The sequence below is a fragment of the Argopecten irradians genome, chromosome 1, assembly GCF_041381155.1.
Source record: "Argopecten irradians isolate NY chromosome 1, Ai_NY, whole genome shotgun sequence".
NCBI classification, from domain to species: domain Eukaryota; kingdom Metazoa; phylum Mollusca; class Bivalvia; order Pectinida; family Pectinidae; genus Argopecten; species Argopecten irradians.
In genome coordinates this window covers 16,962,867-16,979,599 of record NC_091134.1, presented here as the reverse complement: position 1 = coordinate 16,979,599, position 16,733 = coordinate 16,962,867, and the positions used below count along the sequence as shown (strand labels likewise).

The 16,733-nt window shown below is 36.6% G+C and overlaps 2 protein-coding genes across 3 annotated transcripts in view; both read left to right on the top strand.

Annotated features, from left to right (window-relative positions):
- Positions 1 to 16,733, top strand: part of LOC138319164 (uncharacterized) — a 169,700-nt gene that overhangs the window by 132,308 nt on the left and 20,659 nt on the right. The window lies entirely within an intron of this gene.
- On the top strand, positions 6,195 to 9,776 carry LOC138319178 (uncharacterized). The gene is made up of 2 exons (XM_069262148.1): positions 6,195 to 7,611; positions 9,627 to 9,776. Exon 1 carries the CDS (start codon positions 6,488 to 6,490, stop codon positions 7,508 to 7,510), a length of 1,023 nt encoding a protein of 340 aa, XP_069118249.1. The 5' UTR covers positions 6,195 to 6,487; the 3' UTR covers positions 7,511 to 7,611; positions 9,627 to 9,776.

The following is a 16,733-nucleotide window of genomic DNA, read 5'->3' as shown; positions in this document are numbered from 1 at the left end:
GTAAATCCTTTAAATCGCTACTAGTCATAGAGTTCTACATGGATTGTAACCAAATTTGGCCACAAACATCCTTGGAGGAAGGGGAACAGAACTTGTATAAAGTTTTGCTCTGGTCCCTCGGGGGCAGGAGGGGCGGGGCCCAATAGGGGAAATAGAGGTAAATTCTATAAATCGCTACTTGTCCTCGAGTTCTACATGGATTGTAACCAAATTTGGCCACAAACATCCTTGGGGAAAGGGGAACAGAACTTGTATAAATTTTGGCTCTGACCCCCCAGGGGCAGGAGGGGCGGGGCCCAATAGGGGAAATAGAGGTAAATCATTTAAATCGCTACTAGTCATAGAGTTCTGAATGGAATGTAACCAAATTTGGCCACAAACATCCTTGGGGGAAGAGGAACAGAACTTGTATAAATTTTGGCTCTGGTCCCTCAGGGGCAGGATGGGCGAGGCCCAATAGGGGAAATAGAGGTAAATTCTATAAAATCGCTACTTGTCCTAGAGTTCTGCATGGATTGTAACCAAATTTGGCCACAAACATCCTTGGGGGAAGGGGAACAGAACTTGTATAAAGTTTGGCTCTGATACCCCAGGGGCAGGAGGGGTGGGGCCCAATAGGGGATTTAGAGGTTAATATTAAAATTCCTTCAGAAAAGAAACAATGAACCTGTATTCAGAACATTACTTGGCATTGCAAACCAGGTGAGCGATACAGGCCCTCTGGGCTCTTGTTCATTCTGCCGAAAATTTGAAAATTTTTAAGGTGGACACCAAGGGGGCTCCTTGCCACATACCCAAAGTATTGTTAGAAAACATCATTTTAGGCCCTTTATGCCTTTTTGAAAAATACAAAATTGATAAAAAGCACATAATTATATACCTTTAAAGACCTTTAACAATGCAAAATTTGAAAAAAAATCGGGATGTGGGCAGATTTTGCAACCCTACCTTTAACTAGAAATATCCTTGGGGGGGAAGGGAAAGAGAGTTTGTAAATTTTGGCTCTGAGCTAGTCCCCTAGGGCAGCAAGGACGATGCCCAATAGAGGTAAACAGTTGTAATTTCTATCCTTTAAATTGTACTAGTCATAGATTTCTGCATAGATTATATTTGTCCACAAATATCTTTTGGGGAAGGTCATCAGATGTAGAAAGCTTGGCTGTGACCCTCCTGGGGCAAGAGGGGTTAGGATCCAATAGGGAAATTAGAGGTAAATTTTTCAAATTCTTGAGAAAAGAAACAATGAACCTATATTCAGAAAATTATACTTGGCATAAAAAACCATGTGAAAGATACAGGCCCTCTGGACCTTTTGTTTTTTACAGAAATAAATTGTTTGTGGCATGCATGCTTTCAATCAAAATTGATTGCAAGAAATGTTTGCAGCAATTTGCAACTAGGTAAACTTTCGTGTGAACAGATCTTTTTTTTGGGGAGATTAAATTTACTGTAGGATTGTTCAGAAAACAAACCATCTTTGCTTTTTCTGAAATACCGAAAGTATTTCTTTAAAATTTCATAAGATTATGTTAATAATATTATATATGATGAGGAAACTACATGGCTCAGTGATAAACCATGGTCATGGCTCCCAAGGACCAAAGGAGTGAAAGCATTTAGTTTGGTGTAAACTTCAGCATCCTAGCTAGGTTTTAGGTAAGCACTGTAACGTGGAAATTTATGTCAGGGGGGAATTTACGCTTTTACATGAGGACCCATTTATCATAAAAATTTCCCCCGCACATAATATTTTGTACATATAAACTTTGTTGATAAAAGTCTAAAAGTGTATATATCGCGAAAATAACAACACTGTGAAATTTCTATACATGCAAATCGCGAAATTAAGCACTCACGAAAATATCCACGTTTACAGTAATCAGTTTCATATAAACCAAGGGTCTGGCCCTATAGGGGATATAAAGGACATTAAGTGAATCAGCTTTGTATAATAAACAAAGGGTCTGGGCCAATAGAGGCCAGAGGGGCAGGGCCCAATAGGTGATATATAAAGAAATTCTTTAAAATAATTTTTAGGGTCCTATATTAATCAGGTTGTCCATCTGTCTGGCTGTCTTCTGATTATCTGTCTGTTTTGCTTGTCAGAGAATGTACTTAAAGGATCTGTCGCAAGTTTCCTGCAGGACCCTAGTGTGCATATTGCATTTTGGGACGAATCAGTCAACAAAATGGCTGATAGGCAGCCATTTTGAATTGTGATAGTTGAAGTTTGTTACCGCTATTTCTCAGAAACTCCAAAATAGATTTATCTAAAATTTCATAGGTAGGTTCCATTACAACCCTAGTAGATGTGCATGTTGCATTTTGATCAGTCAACAAAACAGACCAAAGGCATGTTAGATTTTGATATTTTAAAGTTTTAAAAACAGAGAAAAGATTACCACTTTCCATTGTCATAGATAGATCGTTCTTAGGTAGGCACCAAGATCCCTCTGGGATCTCTTTGTACCATACTACTGTCATCAGTCATTTTCAAGTCATATCTTCAACTGTAAAATATTACTTTTCTTATCATAAGGCAAATTTAGCTGGGCCCTTTCTGATGTGTTAGTGTTCTAGTTCTACTGTAGGAATTAAAGAATTTGGTTTATATTTGACTTGCAGCATCCTTGATTATACAGAATCAATTTTGTAAAAATCAAGGGTCTTGAGGCATCCATGGACTTAAAGCTGACAATGCAAGTTAAAAAGCATGCATTTGAAATAATAAAAAAATAATGATTTTTTTTTTTTTGGAAAATTGTTTCTGAGACATTCCCCCGTTATGACAGTGTCGTATCCAAGGAAGTGGCAGCCATTTTTATTTTTGCTCAGCTTAGTTACCTCCACTGGCCAACTCCCTATATAAAGCACGGGACTAGACACACGTGCGTCATTTCAAACATAACTTGTCTCGTATTCACATGCCCAGATATTGCAAATAACAATGTCAAACTGAAAATAAACACTGCACTCACCTGACAAGGTTTCATTGAAATAATACATGAATGTGTTGTCAGCTAAATCCCAAATAATATCCAAAACGAGCTAATGAATCACTTCAATATACACTAGGTTTAATTTACACGTACACCGACACGTGCACATGGCCAGTCGAGTACATCGGTTACGATAATATACGTGGAGATATGTGGAAGGTTAATCATTTGGATTTCTATTCATTTGTGTGGAATTTTATCTTGACAAACATGTAAATGACAGCTTAGAGGATTTTATTTATTTTGTGTTGCCAAACAAGCCCCATTATTACCTTTATAGGTAAGTGTTTTGTTTACGTAATAGCAGGTGATACACAGTGGACAACTGCCAGGTGAGTATGTATGTGTATAGACTGAGCGCACGTGTGTCGATTCACGCACTTTATATAGGGGTCGTTGAGAGCACCGGATACAGACAGAGCGAAAAACAAAAATGGCTACCTTGATAGGGGGTTGTCTCATAAACGATTCTTCAAATACAAGGGTGCTTAATTTTTTTTTTTTAATCTCAATTTAAAACTTTTTAACTTGCATTTTCAGCTTTAAGGAAGGTGGAACCCACTGGGGAAATAAAGTAAATTCTTTAAAATCCTTCCTCTGCTTTAAGATTGGAAGTATTAAGTTGCATTTACCACCTCACTTACATCCATCTAATTAAGCAATACATGTATTGTTGAGTTTATGGAGAAAAAGAATAATACAAATATCGCAAACATTTTCATGGTGACTCATTATATCTCACTTTTTAGGTCACCTGAGACGAAGTCTCAAGTGACCTATTCTAATCGCCTTTTGTCCGTCGCCGTGCGTCGTCCGTCGTGTGTCGTATGTCCGTAAACAATTTACATTTTCGACTTCTTCTCCAAAACTGCTGAAACAATTTCAATGATATTTTTCACAAACCTTCTAAGGCATAAGGCCAATCAAAATTGTGAATTATGTGGTCCCCATCCCCCAGGGGGCTGTGGGAGGGGCCAAAAGGGGTAAAATTGAGTAAAATTTCAAAAATCTTCTTCTCTACTCACAGATGTGGTAGAATCAAATACTCTTCATAGATAGAAAGGTCTTAAGGTCCTTTACAAAAATTGTCTTTAATTTCCCCCTGGGGAGGGGGTTAAGTTTACTATAGTTTATATTGGGAAAACAAATTTTTGCGCATTATTTGGTCATTTGTAATAGGAAATGAGTCAAATAGGCTAAAACTTCAAAAATATTCTTCTGAAATTCTGGAAATGGTAGAATCAAATACTTTTCATAAATAGAAAGGTCTTAAGGTCCTTTACAAAAATGTGAATTATATGACCCTGGGGTCTCACGTTTCCCCCTGGGGAGGGGGTCAAGTTTACTATAGTTTATATAGGGAAAACACATTTATGAGCATGTTTTGCTCAATTTTCATTGGAAACGAGTCAAACTTGGTTAGAATTATTAGCCTGAGATAGCATTTTAATATCATATCCACATTGGTCCAGGCCGACCCCCTGGGGGCAGAGGGGCGGGGCTAAAAAAGGGTCAAATAGGCTAAAACTTCAAAAATCTTCTAAACTTCTGGATATAGTAGAATCAAATAATTATAGATGGAAAGGTCTTAAGGTGTTTTATAAAAATTGTGAATTATATGACCTTGGGGTCTCACGTTACCCCCTGGGGAGGGGTCAAGTTTACTTTAGTTTATATAGGAAAAACATATTTGTGAACATTATTTGCCCAATTTTCGTAGGAAATTAGTCAAACTTGATTAGAATTATTAGCCTAAGATATAGCATTTTAACATCCATATCCGTCCTCGATGACCCCCTGAGGGACCAGAGGGGCAGGATCAAACAGGGTCAAAATGATCAAAATTTCAAAAAATACTTTCTAGTTCACAGGTTTGATGGAAGCAAATACTCTTCATAGTCTAAAGAGTCAAATTTATAAATTACAGACCAACTTCAAGGCCCAGCATATAGTGTATATATATGTCTTTAATTTGTTTCATTATTTGTTTCATTATATATTCTAACTCAGGTGACCGTTAAGGCCCATGGGCCTCTTGTTTGGTCATCTGACCCGAAGGGTCAGGATGACCTATTGTCATCATGCACCGTCCGTCGTGGTGCGTCGTGCGCCGTCCGCTGTGCGTAAACTTTTCATTCAAAACAACTTCTTCTCAATAACCAGAAGGCCCAGGGTACTGATATTTGGCCTGTAGCATGCTGAGATGAAGGGCTACCAAGTTTGTTCAAATGAATGACCTTGACCTTCATTTAAGGTCACAGGGGTCAAATAGGCTAAAATCTTTTTAACAACTTCTTGTGAATAACTAAGAGGCCTAGAGACCTGATATTTGGCCTTGACATGTTGGGATGAAGGGCTACTAAGTTTGTTCAAATGAAAGACCTTGACCTTCATTCAAGGCCACAGGGGTCAAATAGGCTAAAATCTTTTTAACAACTTCTTGGGAATAACTAAGAGGCCTACAGACCTGATATTGGGCCCTTGACATGCTGTGATGAGGGGCTACTAAGATTGTTCAAATGAATGACCTTGACCGTCATTTAAGGTCACAGGGGTCAAATAGGCTAAAATCTTTAAACGACTTCTTATCAAGAACCGAAAGACCCAGGGCACTGATATTAGGCCTGTAGCATGCTGGGATGAAGCGCTACCAAATTGTTCAAATAAATGACTGTGACCTTCATGCAAGGTCACAGGGGTCAAAATAGGCTCAAACCTTTAAACAACTTCTTCCCAAGAACCGAAAGACCCAGGGCACTGATATTAGGCCTGCAGCATGCTGGGATGAACGCCACCAAGTTTGTTCAAATAAATGACAGTGACCTTCATTCAAGGTCACAGGGGTCAAATAGACTAAAATCTTTAAACGACTTCTTCTCAAGAACCGAAAGACCCAGGGCACTGATATTAGGCCTGTAGCATGCTGTGATGAAGTGCTACCCAAGTTTGTTCAAATGAATGACTGTGACCTTCATTCAAGGTCGTGGGTCAAAAAGGCTAAAATCCTTTTAACAACTTCTTGTGAATAAATAAGAGGCCTACAGACCTGATATTGGGCCCTTGACATGCTGGGGTGAAGGGCTATCAAGTTTGTTGAAAGGAATGACCTTGATCTTCATTCAAGGTCACAGGGGTCAAAAAGCTAAAATCATTTAAACGACTTCTCTTAAGAACCAAAGGCCCAGGATACTCATATTGGGCCTGCAGCATGCTGGAATGAAGGACTAACAAGTTTGTTCGAATGAATGACCTTGACCTTCATTCAAGGTCACAGGGGTCAAAATGACTAAAAAATTTTAAATGACTATGTTGTATTGTGCCAATAGTCAGATGACCGTTAAGGCCCATGGGCCCATGGGCCTCTTGTTCTGTATTTATATCAGATTGTGTTTCTTCTTATTACAGATTCTAAAGCTTTCTCTGTAGAAAAAACCTGTCCAGTGATAAAAATAAAAATAAAGAAACCAGAAGATGAAGAAAAAGAAAAGATGAGTTTTTGTCCAAAAGGCAATTGCCATGTTCTATACTTCTTGTGTAAGCATGAACTGGCAAAGATTGCTGGGGAGCAGGGCTGGAAATTCATACTTGAGGAAAAAGATAGAAAACTAGTAGCTAAGCTCTTGGTGAAAAATGAGACCGCCATTGAGGAATGTCGAGATAAATTGAGGAAATTTATAACCAAAGTTCTTCCAGATTTACATCAAGTGAATTTCGACCTTTCACCGCTGAGCAGTACCACACATAGTAACAGTGGAAATGAAGCTAGCAACCAGGGCTCTGACTATGACAACAGAGAGCATAGTGACAAGGTCCGTAGCAACAGAAACCATGACAACAATGATCCACTACAGAAATCACTGGCTTGCCTTCTGCCATTAGTTGCTGGTGTACAAAATCGGGCTCACCTTCTCTACATCAAAGATTCAAATTGTCTAGTTATAACTGGCAAAACCGAAACAGTTAAACAGTTATATATGAAGGCAAAGGCAAAACTGTACATCATTACCATGAAAACAGGTTTTAGGTCAACATTGCAAGGACACCTGGTGAGAACATTTGGGATCATTGATGGACTTAAAGGTCAGTATCCCGATGTTGGTGCCGTTCTAGAAGATTGCAATACCAAATTATCCTGGACCGGAACAGAGGAAAACATCACAATATGTCGGCAAGAGATGGAAAAGTTAATTGGGGAGATTAAAACACTCAACTTCCCAGTATCAGCAATGCTGCAAAAGCTGCTTTCAGTTCCAGAAATAAAATCTCTGATTGACACTTTACTGCTGAAGGAAGGCATTATTTGTGTGTGGCAAGTGAATGAGGCCAGAGATGTTCAGGTTTGGTCAGTAAAATCTTCATCTGCAAAGCTTTTTGAACTCAAAATAAGGGAGAACTTCAAAGAACAATCCTTTTCAGTAAAGGACTTTCCATTTGTTTTAGAGGTTTCAAGCTCAGGATTTGGGCTTTCTGCTGAAGAAATGAAGCATGTTTGTAGTGGAAGAAACCAATGATGCTGTTAATGTGGCAGCCATGTCTAACACCATGCAAAAGATTATACAGCATTTACAGACAATGGAGGATCCACATTCAGCTGGAAACTCAGGCAGTAAAGGTAAATGTATTGTCAAAGAAGAGATAAATGTATTGTCAAAGAAGAAGGTAAATGTATTGTCAAAGAAGAAGGTAAATGTTTTATCAAAGAAGAAGGTAAATATATTGTCAAAGAAGAAGGTAAATGTATTGTCACAAAAAGAAGGTAAATATATCGTCAAAGAAGAAGGTAAATGTATTTATCAAAGAAGAAGGTAAATGTATTGTCAAAGAAGAAGGTAAATGTATTGTCAAAGAAGAAGGTAAATGTATTGTCAAAGAAGAAGGTAAATGTATTGTCAAAGAAGAAGGTAAATGTATTGTCAAAGAAGAAGGTAAATGTATTGTCAAAGAAGAAGGTAAATGTATTGTCAAAGAAGAAGGTAAATGTATTGTCAAAGAAGAAGGTAAATGTATTGTCAAAGAAGAAGGTAAATGTATTGTCAAAGAAGAAGGTAAATGTATTGTCAAAGAAGAAGGTAAATGTATTGTCAAAGAAGAAGGTAAATGTATTGTCAAAGAAGAAGGTAAATGTATTGTCAAAGAAGAAGGTAAATGTTTTGTCATCTTGTCAAAGAAGAAGGTAAATGTATTGTCAATGAAGAAGTTTTGTCAATGTATTGTCAAAGAAGAAGGTAAATGTATTTATCAAAGAAGAAGGTAAATGTATTGTCAAAGAAGAAGGTAAATGTATTGTCAAAGAAGAAGGTAAATGTATTGTCAAAGAAGAAGGTAAATGTTTTGTCAAAGAAGAAGGTAAATGTATTGTCAAAGAAGAAGGTAAATGTATTGTCAAAGAAGAAGGTAAATGTTTTATCAAAGAAGAAGGTAAATGTCTTGTCAAAGAAGAAGGTAAATGTTTTATCAAAGAAGAAGGTAAATGTTTTATCAAAGAAGAAGGTAAATGTATTGTCAAAGAAGAAGGTAAATGTTTTATCAAAGAAGAAGGTAAATGTTTTATCAAAGAAGAAGGTAAATGTATTGTCAAAGAAGAAGGTAAATGTTTTATCAAAGAAGAAGGTAAATGTTTTATCAAAGAAGAAGGTAAATGTATTGTCAAAGAAGAAGGTAAATGTTTTATCAAAGAAGAAGGTAAATGTATTGTCAAAGAAGAAGGTAAATGTATTGTCAAAGAAGAAGGTAAATGTTTTATCAAAGAAGAAGGTAAATGTATTGTCAAAGAAGAAGGTAAATGTTTTGTCAAAGAAGAAGGTAAATGTATTGTCAAAGAACAAGGTAAAATGTATTGTCAAAGAACAAGGTAAATGTCTTTGTCAAAGAAGAAGGTAAATGTTTTGTCAATGTTTTATCAAAGAAGAAGGTAAATGTATTGTCAAAGAACAAGGTAAATGTATTGTCAAAGAAGAGGTAAATGTATTGTCAAAGAAAAAGGTAAATGTATTGTCAAAGAAGAGGTAAATGTATTGTCAAAGAAGAGGTATGTATTGTCAAAGAAGAAGGTACATGTTTTGAAAAAAATTCATGGTCACAATCACTAGTTTTCAGCACTTAGCTTAGTTAATTGACCTTTTGCAGGGGTTGATTCTCAATAATATTTTATTTTTTGGCCAGCATGATTTGTTTTGTTTTGGTGAAGTATCGGTATAAAGTATGAAAGACAAATATTTTCAATAATAATATCCTCTATTTTAAAGTGATTGTGTCAACTGTTCTTGATTTTACATCTCAGGCCAAAAATGTGTCTACATCTTGTTGATTCTGATAGATAGAATTAGGACCTATTGGTGGTTGGTAGTCCACAGGACCCCTAGCCATGACCATTTTAGTGGTTCTTCCTATATTTTGGTAGTATCGGACCTCTGAATCAACATTGATATTGACCCCTGTTCAGAATCCCCCTTACAAAAATTTATGAAATTGCATCTCATCAAAGCAGAAAAATAATAACAAAGTATTGGGGGAAAAAAATGACTTGCTTGAAAGATCACTGAAAAGTACATGTTAGAGAAAAAGATCTACCATGCAGATACTCCAGTTGAGTTAAGATGTAAAGAATCAAAATGTTCCTTTTGATAGAGGGAGATAACCCTGCTGGGATTCAGAAAAAATTCCTGTACCATAGAAGTACGAGGGATGAGTCAGCATACTTCAGATGATACAGTAGAACTCTACTTTGAGAGCAGGAGAGCAGCAGGTCAACCTGTCGACATTGAAAAATTTAATGCATCAAAACGAGAGAAAGATGGAGTTATCTTCATTACTTATGAAACTGCTCTGAAGGTAAAAATTTCAACAAAATGACCTTGGTGTAGAGTCTAGTTAAAAGCACATGCAAAATAAATATAGGTTACACAATGAGGGGTTGTTGGTTATGGAACTTATTTCACACAAGTGACTTAGTTTTTAAAAGTTACAAAAGACACTAGTTAGTGGCGGGTTTTGACTTTTGAAGAATAACTTACCAGAGTGAAATAAATTCCATATCCAATTACCCTGATTGATCTGTTTCTATCACAATAAAATCATCTACAATTAAACATTATTATTAATGCTGACATATGCAAAGCAAATAAAGTGTGGTATTATTCTCATGAGCAAATTTACCACTTAAGTCAAAAATTTCTTTAGATTCAAGATAAAGGGATATGTACAACAGCTACTGCTTTTTAGCTTGCCTTTGAAGAGATGGGGGCTTATAGAATCACTTTGACATCATGTTGGAAAATCCCAGGTTAAGATTTTGGTGCAAGTGTTATAATACTGTTATCAGTCACAACTGACATTAATTTCTACTATGCATATAGACAATCATTTAAATGGAGGAAAATGCTGGATTTTGAGAATTTCAAAAGGCTCAATGGGCTGGAAAGTTATGTTATGTATTTTGCTCTATTTTATAATTTTTGGTGAGTTACAAATAACCTTAATTAAATGAACAAACCTATAGAGGCGAGCTTTGCTGTTCTAAAACAGCTCTTATTGTTACATTAGTATGAATTTACTCATGATTTGCTTTTTTTTTTTTTCAGTTGTCAAACTGGTTCTGGACAGACAACATGTACTGGACAAATGCCCTTTGACTGTGCAACTGGTCCAGGAGTCAGAATCAGCGCCTTCTAAATTTTACGAGGAGAAGATCTTCTTCAGGAACATGAATACAACCACAACACAAAATTCACTTGAGAGTTTTCTGAGGTCAAAGTTCAGGAGACACCCAGCGAGTTTTTATATGGAAAAGAAGATGGCACAGTCTTGGTTTCATTTAATGGCTGCCCAGGTAGTATAATTTGCTAAAGTGATTTAAATAGAAGAAAGTTTCTAGCAAAACATCAAAAACAGTTTGTGTACTTAATAGCATTTGATATGTTCCACCAATTTATCTTTTATTGTGACTTAAGATAAATTTCAACATTTAAAAATGTTATATGTTTATGTTTATGTTATCAGAATTATCTTAAGCAAGTAAATTTATTAAAATCATAGGAATTAGAGATTTATTCTTGATGATAATGGAAAAAAATGGGTAAAGGAAAGATGGATGACTATACGGAAACACCCTGTTACACACTCAGTATGTCTTTCTGTCTGTATGTCTTAACTAATCTTCTTTAGTCCCTTAATCAACTTTGATATAAATACACAGGAATGAATGAAGGGACCATGTGATCATGTGTAGGAAGGTTGTTTTGTTTTTTAAATGTTTTGGTTGCTGTGGTAATTAATCAGGTCAACTTACATAGGATTTTGAAAAAGGTCAATTATTACTTAAACAAAATCTAGTCCTTGAATCGAGGAAAGGATAATGTATATCCATTGGCAAATTCAGTTGCCTCTACCCCCAATAAACAGCAGCTAATAAATATGTCATTTTCAAACTCTACATATGATTTTTTTTTTATATTTTTAGATTTTGAAAAAATTGAAGCATGCCTGCCAGCAAAAAGCCCATTGGATGAGAGTTTTCTGGAAGCTGAACAAGTTCCAATATCTCATTGTGTGTCAGTGTAATGGGGCACAAGAAAAGACAACCTGTGATACATTGGAATGTTACTTTGAAAATAGACGTAGAAGTGGGGGTGGTGATGTCAGCGAAGTCAAAGAAATATCCACTGGGACATTTGTCATCACATTTGAAAATTCCTCAGGTAAGTAAACACATTTGTTAATTCACAAAAGATTTCAAGGGTATGCCTTTTGTATAGGTGGAGAAAAAACCACCTACCAGAAGTTAATACCTGGTAACTGCCCTACACAGGATTCAAACTGACAACCTTGGCAGTGATGGGCTTGTTATAACATTTAGAGACATCTTAACCACTTGGCAACCATGAAATATAAGTCAAGGAACTATATTAGCTAGAAATATTTATGACCTCTACCATACAAGCTAGAAATGTTTATGCAATCTGTCATGCAAGCTAGAAATGTTTATGACCTCTTATGCAAGCTAGAAATGTTTATGACCTCTACCATGCAAGCTAGAAATGTTTATGACCTCTACCATGCAAGCTAGAAATGTTTATGACCTCTACCATGCAAGCTAGAAATGTTTATGACCTCTACCATGCAAGCTAGAAATGTTTATGACCTCTACCATGCAAGCTAGAAATGTTTATGACTTCTACCATGCAAGCTAGAAATGTTTATGACCTCTGCCATTCTTCTGCCATACAAGCTAGAAATGTTTATGACCTCTACCATGCAAGCTAGAAATGTTTATGACCTCTACCATGCAAGCTAGAAATGTTTATGACCTCTGCCATGCAAGCTAGAAATGTTTATGACCTCTACATGCAAGCTAGAAATGTTTATGACTTCTACCATGCAAGCTAGAAATGTTTATGACCTCTACCATGCAAGCTAGAAATGTTTTATGACCTCTACCATGCAAGCTAGAAATGTTTATATGACCTCTACCATGCAAGCTAGAAATGTTTATGACCTCTACCATGCAAGCTAGAAATGTTTATGACCTCTACCATGCAAGCTAGAAATGTTTATGACTTTTACCATGGAAGCAAGAAATGTTTATGACTTCTACCATACAAGCTAGAAATGTTTATGACATCTACCATGCAAGCTAGAAATGTTTTGACCTCTACCATTAAAGCGAGAAATGTTTATGACCTCTACCATGCAAGCTAGAAATGTTAATGACCTCTACATGTATGCAAGAATGTTTATGAAATCTACCATACAAGCTAGAAATGTTTATGACCTCTACAATGCAAGCTAGAAATGTTTATGACTTCTACCATACAAGCTAGAAATGCTATGAACCACGTATGCGAGAATGTTTATGACCTCTACCATGCACAAACTAGAAATGTTTATGACTTCTACATACAAGCTAGAAATGTTTATGACTTCTACCATGCATAGCGAGAAATGTTTTATGACCTCTACAATGCAAGCTAGAAATGTTTATGACCTCTACCATGCAAGCTAGAAATGTTTATGACATCTGTCATGAAAATGGGGGTCTATAGTGTCATCCATAGTCGTTTTTCATAGGGAGACAAACATTTTTAGTTTTATTGTGGTTATAATTCAGTTTTGCTTGTAACAGGCATTTTCATTGGCTTAAAACATTACTTTATTTTCTCAAAAACAAGAAAAGGATGATGTCGTTGGTAAACTTGCAATGGCGTAATGATCAATTTCTTAGATAAAAAGTTCCTCAAACAATTTGGTATATACGGATGTGAAACAAAATAAATATATTCATATCAAATATGTACACAGACCATATTCAAAGAAGCAAGGTGTGGTATTAACAAGTTAACAGCCAGGATAACCAGTGACAAATATAGACATGAATGTTTGTAATCCTTTGATGGCAGTGGTAGACCGAGTTTGTCAGAGATCACATGTCGTGGACGGAAGTACCCTTGCTGTTCAGGTCTTCTACCAGGTGCTGGGGTTCAGACATAGCTACGCAAGGCCCCCACTGAAGGTAGAGTATTTTTAGGTCATCTGACCTGAAGGGTCAGGATGACCTATAGCCGTCATGTTTCGTCCGTCATCGTCCTCCATCCAACGTGCACCTTCCGCTGTGCGCCGTGCGTTAACTCTTCACATTTTGAACTTCTTCTCAAGTTCTACCAGTGCAATTTAGCTGAAACTTACCTGAAATAATCCTGACATGGTCCTGACCAAGTGTTGTTATTTTTCGGGCCAATCAGAAATCCAAAATGGCCGCCACAGCCGCCATCTTGAAAACACATTTTGAACTTCTTCTCAAGTTCTACCAGTGCGATTTAGCTAAAACTTGCATGAAATGATCCTGACATGGTCCCGACAAAGTGTTGTTATTTTTCTGGTCGATCTGAAATCACAGATGGCAGCCACAACCGCCATCTTGAAAACAGATGCGATTTGGCTGAAACTTGCATGAAATTATCCTGACATGATCCGGACAAAGTGTTGTTATTTTTCGGGTCTATCTGAAATCCAAGATGGCCACCACAGCCGCCATCTTGAAAACACATTTTGAACTTCTTCTCAAGTTCTGCCAATGCGATTTGGCTGAAACTTGCATGAAATGATCCTGACATGATCCGAACAAAGTGTTGTGATCCGGGTCGATCCCAAATCCAAGATGGACACCACAGCCACCATCTGAAAACACATCCCGTTCTACAGTGCGAAAATTGTTAAATTCCTGTGGTCCCGACAAAGTATTGTTACATGTCTGGTTGATCCCAAATCGAAGATGGCTACCATGACACTATATCTAATTAATTTTCTATATGTTAAGGCCCTTGGGCCTCTTGTTTGAAATAAAATTTGTTGAAAGAAATTGAAAATGATCCTGACATGGTCCGGACAAAGTGACACCATATATGATTAATTTTACTATTGCCAAAGTAGTCAGATGACTGTTAAGGCCCTTTGGGCCTCTTGTCTATGTACTTTTCACAGTTAATCATTAATTGGAAATTCTTTTTATTGTATCATAATCAAATTTTTTAGGTCGCCTGAGAAGAAGTCCCAAGTGACCTATTCTAATCGCCTTTTGTCCGTCGTCGTGCGTCGTCCATCGTGTGTTTGTAAACAATTTACATTTTCGACTTCTTCTCAAAAATAGCTGAAGCAATTTCTATGAAACTTTGCAGAAACCTTCGAAGGCATAAGGCCAATCAAAATTGTGAAATATATGACCCCCACCCCCCAGGGGGCTGTGGGAGGGGCCAAAAGGGGTAAAATTGACTAAAATTTCAAAAATCTTCTTCTCCACTCACAGATATGGTAGAATCAAATACTCTTCATAGATAGAAAGGTCTCAAGGCCCTCTACAAAAATTGTGAATTATATGACCCTGGAGTCTCCGGTTTCTTCCTGGGGGGGGGGTTAAGCTTACTATAGTTTATATAGTGAAAACACATTTTGGAGCATTATTTGGTCATTTACAATAGGAAATTAGTCAAATCATTTGAAATGTTGTCAGAATCATCCCTATGTGATGGCAATTGAATCCTATTAACAAATTTTCCATTTTCCATATTGGTCCTGGCCGACCCCCAGGGGCCAGAGGGAAGGGGCCAAAAGGGGTCAAATTGGCTAACTTTTCAAAACATTTTCTTCTGAATTCACAAATTTGATGGAACCAAATACTCTTCATAGAATGAAAGGTCTTAAGGCCCTTTACAAAAGGAGTGAATTTCATGGCCCTGGGATCTCAGATTTTCCCTTGGGGAGGGAGTCAAATTTACTATAATAGTTTATATAACAAAAACACATTTATGAACATTATTTGCTTAGTTTTAATAGGAAATGAGTAAAACTGGGTTAGAACTATTAGCCTGAAATAGCATTTTAACACCATATCCATATTGGTCCTGGCTGACCCCCAGGGACTAGAGGTGCGGGGCCAAAATGGGTCAAAATGGCTAAAATTTCAAAAATCTGCTTCTGAATTCACAGGTTTGATGGAACCAAATATTCTTCATAGATTAAAAAGTGAAATTTATAAAATCACTGACACACACTGACTTCTAGTTTGGATTTGTTGTTTAACGTTGGCAAAGCAAATTGGAATTTTAAGCATAAGGTTTGGTAACATAATACACTAACTATCAAAATGAAAAACAAAAAATGAAAATTCTAATACGAAGGTTCAACTTTAAAGTTAATTCTAATTGTTAAATACTTTTTACAGATTTAAACCAACTTTGAAATGCTCTTTCTGTATCAGCACTCAGGTGACCGTCAAGGCCTTTTGGGCCTCTTGTTTCAGTTAAACAACATCTTAGACATTAAAGTGAACACAAACAAGATGCTCAGAATGTCACTGTATCTGAAATCTCATGCTTAATATAAAATTGATTTCCCTTCACCCAAGCATAGACTTAATTTTAAGCTTATACTTAGCATCAGAGGATCGCCTATTCAAACTATCTCTCAATCATGGTCCTTTTGTTCGCCTGATAAAGGGCTTCAATGTTTATTCAAATGAATTACCTTGGCCTACATTCGAGGTCACACAGGTCAAATAAGCTAAAATCATTAAAAAGCTTCTTGTTAATAACCAAGAGACCTAAAGACTTGATATTGGGGACTGTGACATGCTGGAATGAAGGGCTGCAGTGTTTGTTCAAATATATAACCTTGACCTTCATTCAACATCAAAGGGGTTAAAAATGTTAATATCTTTAAACAACATCTTGCTAAAGGGACAATTCACTCAGGCTTATTCTTTTACATAAACAAGAAGCAAAATATGGCATTAATGTATTGTTCTACATTTCTTATGAAACATATAACATAAAATATTGACAAATTCCACGTCATTGTTTAGTATTTTAATTAATATCGTTGAAATATCAAATCGTTGATCAATTAGTAACGATTAAGCAGGTACAATATGGACGATGTACCTATACCCGAGCCAAAGTCACGCACGTTAAACAAATAAACTACATAACCACTGAGAAGGTGATGAAATGATTTGTAGGCAAGACAATTCACCTGATAAGGTAAACAAACTACTGTCAGAGTGATTTGAGCAGTTCTAGACAAAAGTTGCATTACTCTACGAAGTTCATTGTAGCTATCGGCATATGTGAAGTTCGACCACAATGTGTAATGGTGGACAGCGAGCGAAGTTTGAACATCTACACACATGTCACAACTATGGACTTTTCAGGCATATAACAGTAAAACCGAATAATCTGATTTCCA

Coding starts and splice junctions, on each gene's coding strand:
- LOC138319178 (XM_069262148.1), top strand. CDS start 6,488: ATGAGTTTTTGTCCAAAAGGCAATTGCCATGTTCTATACTTCTTGTGT.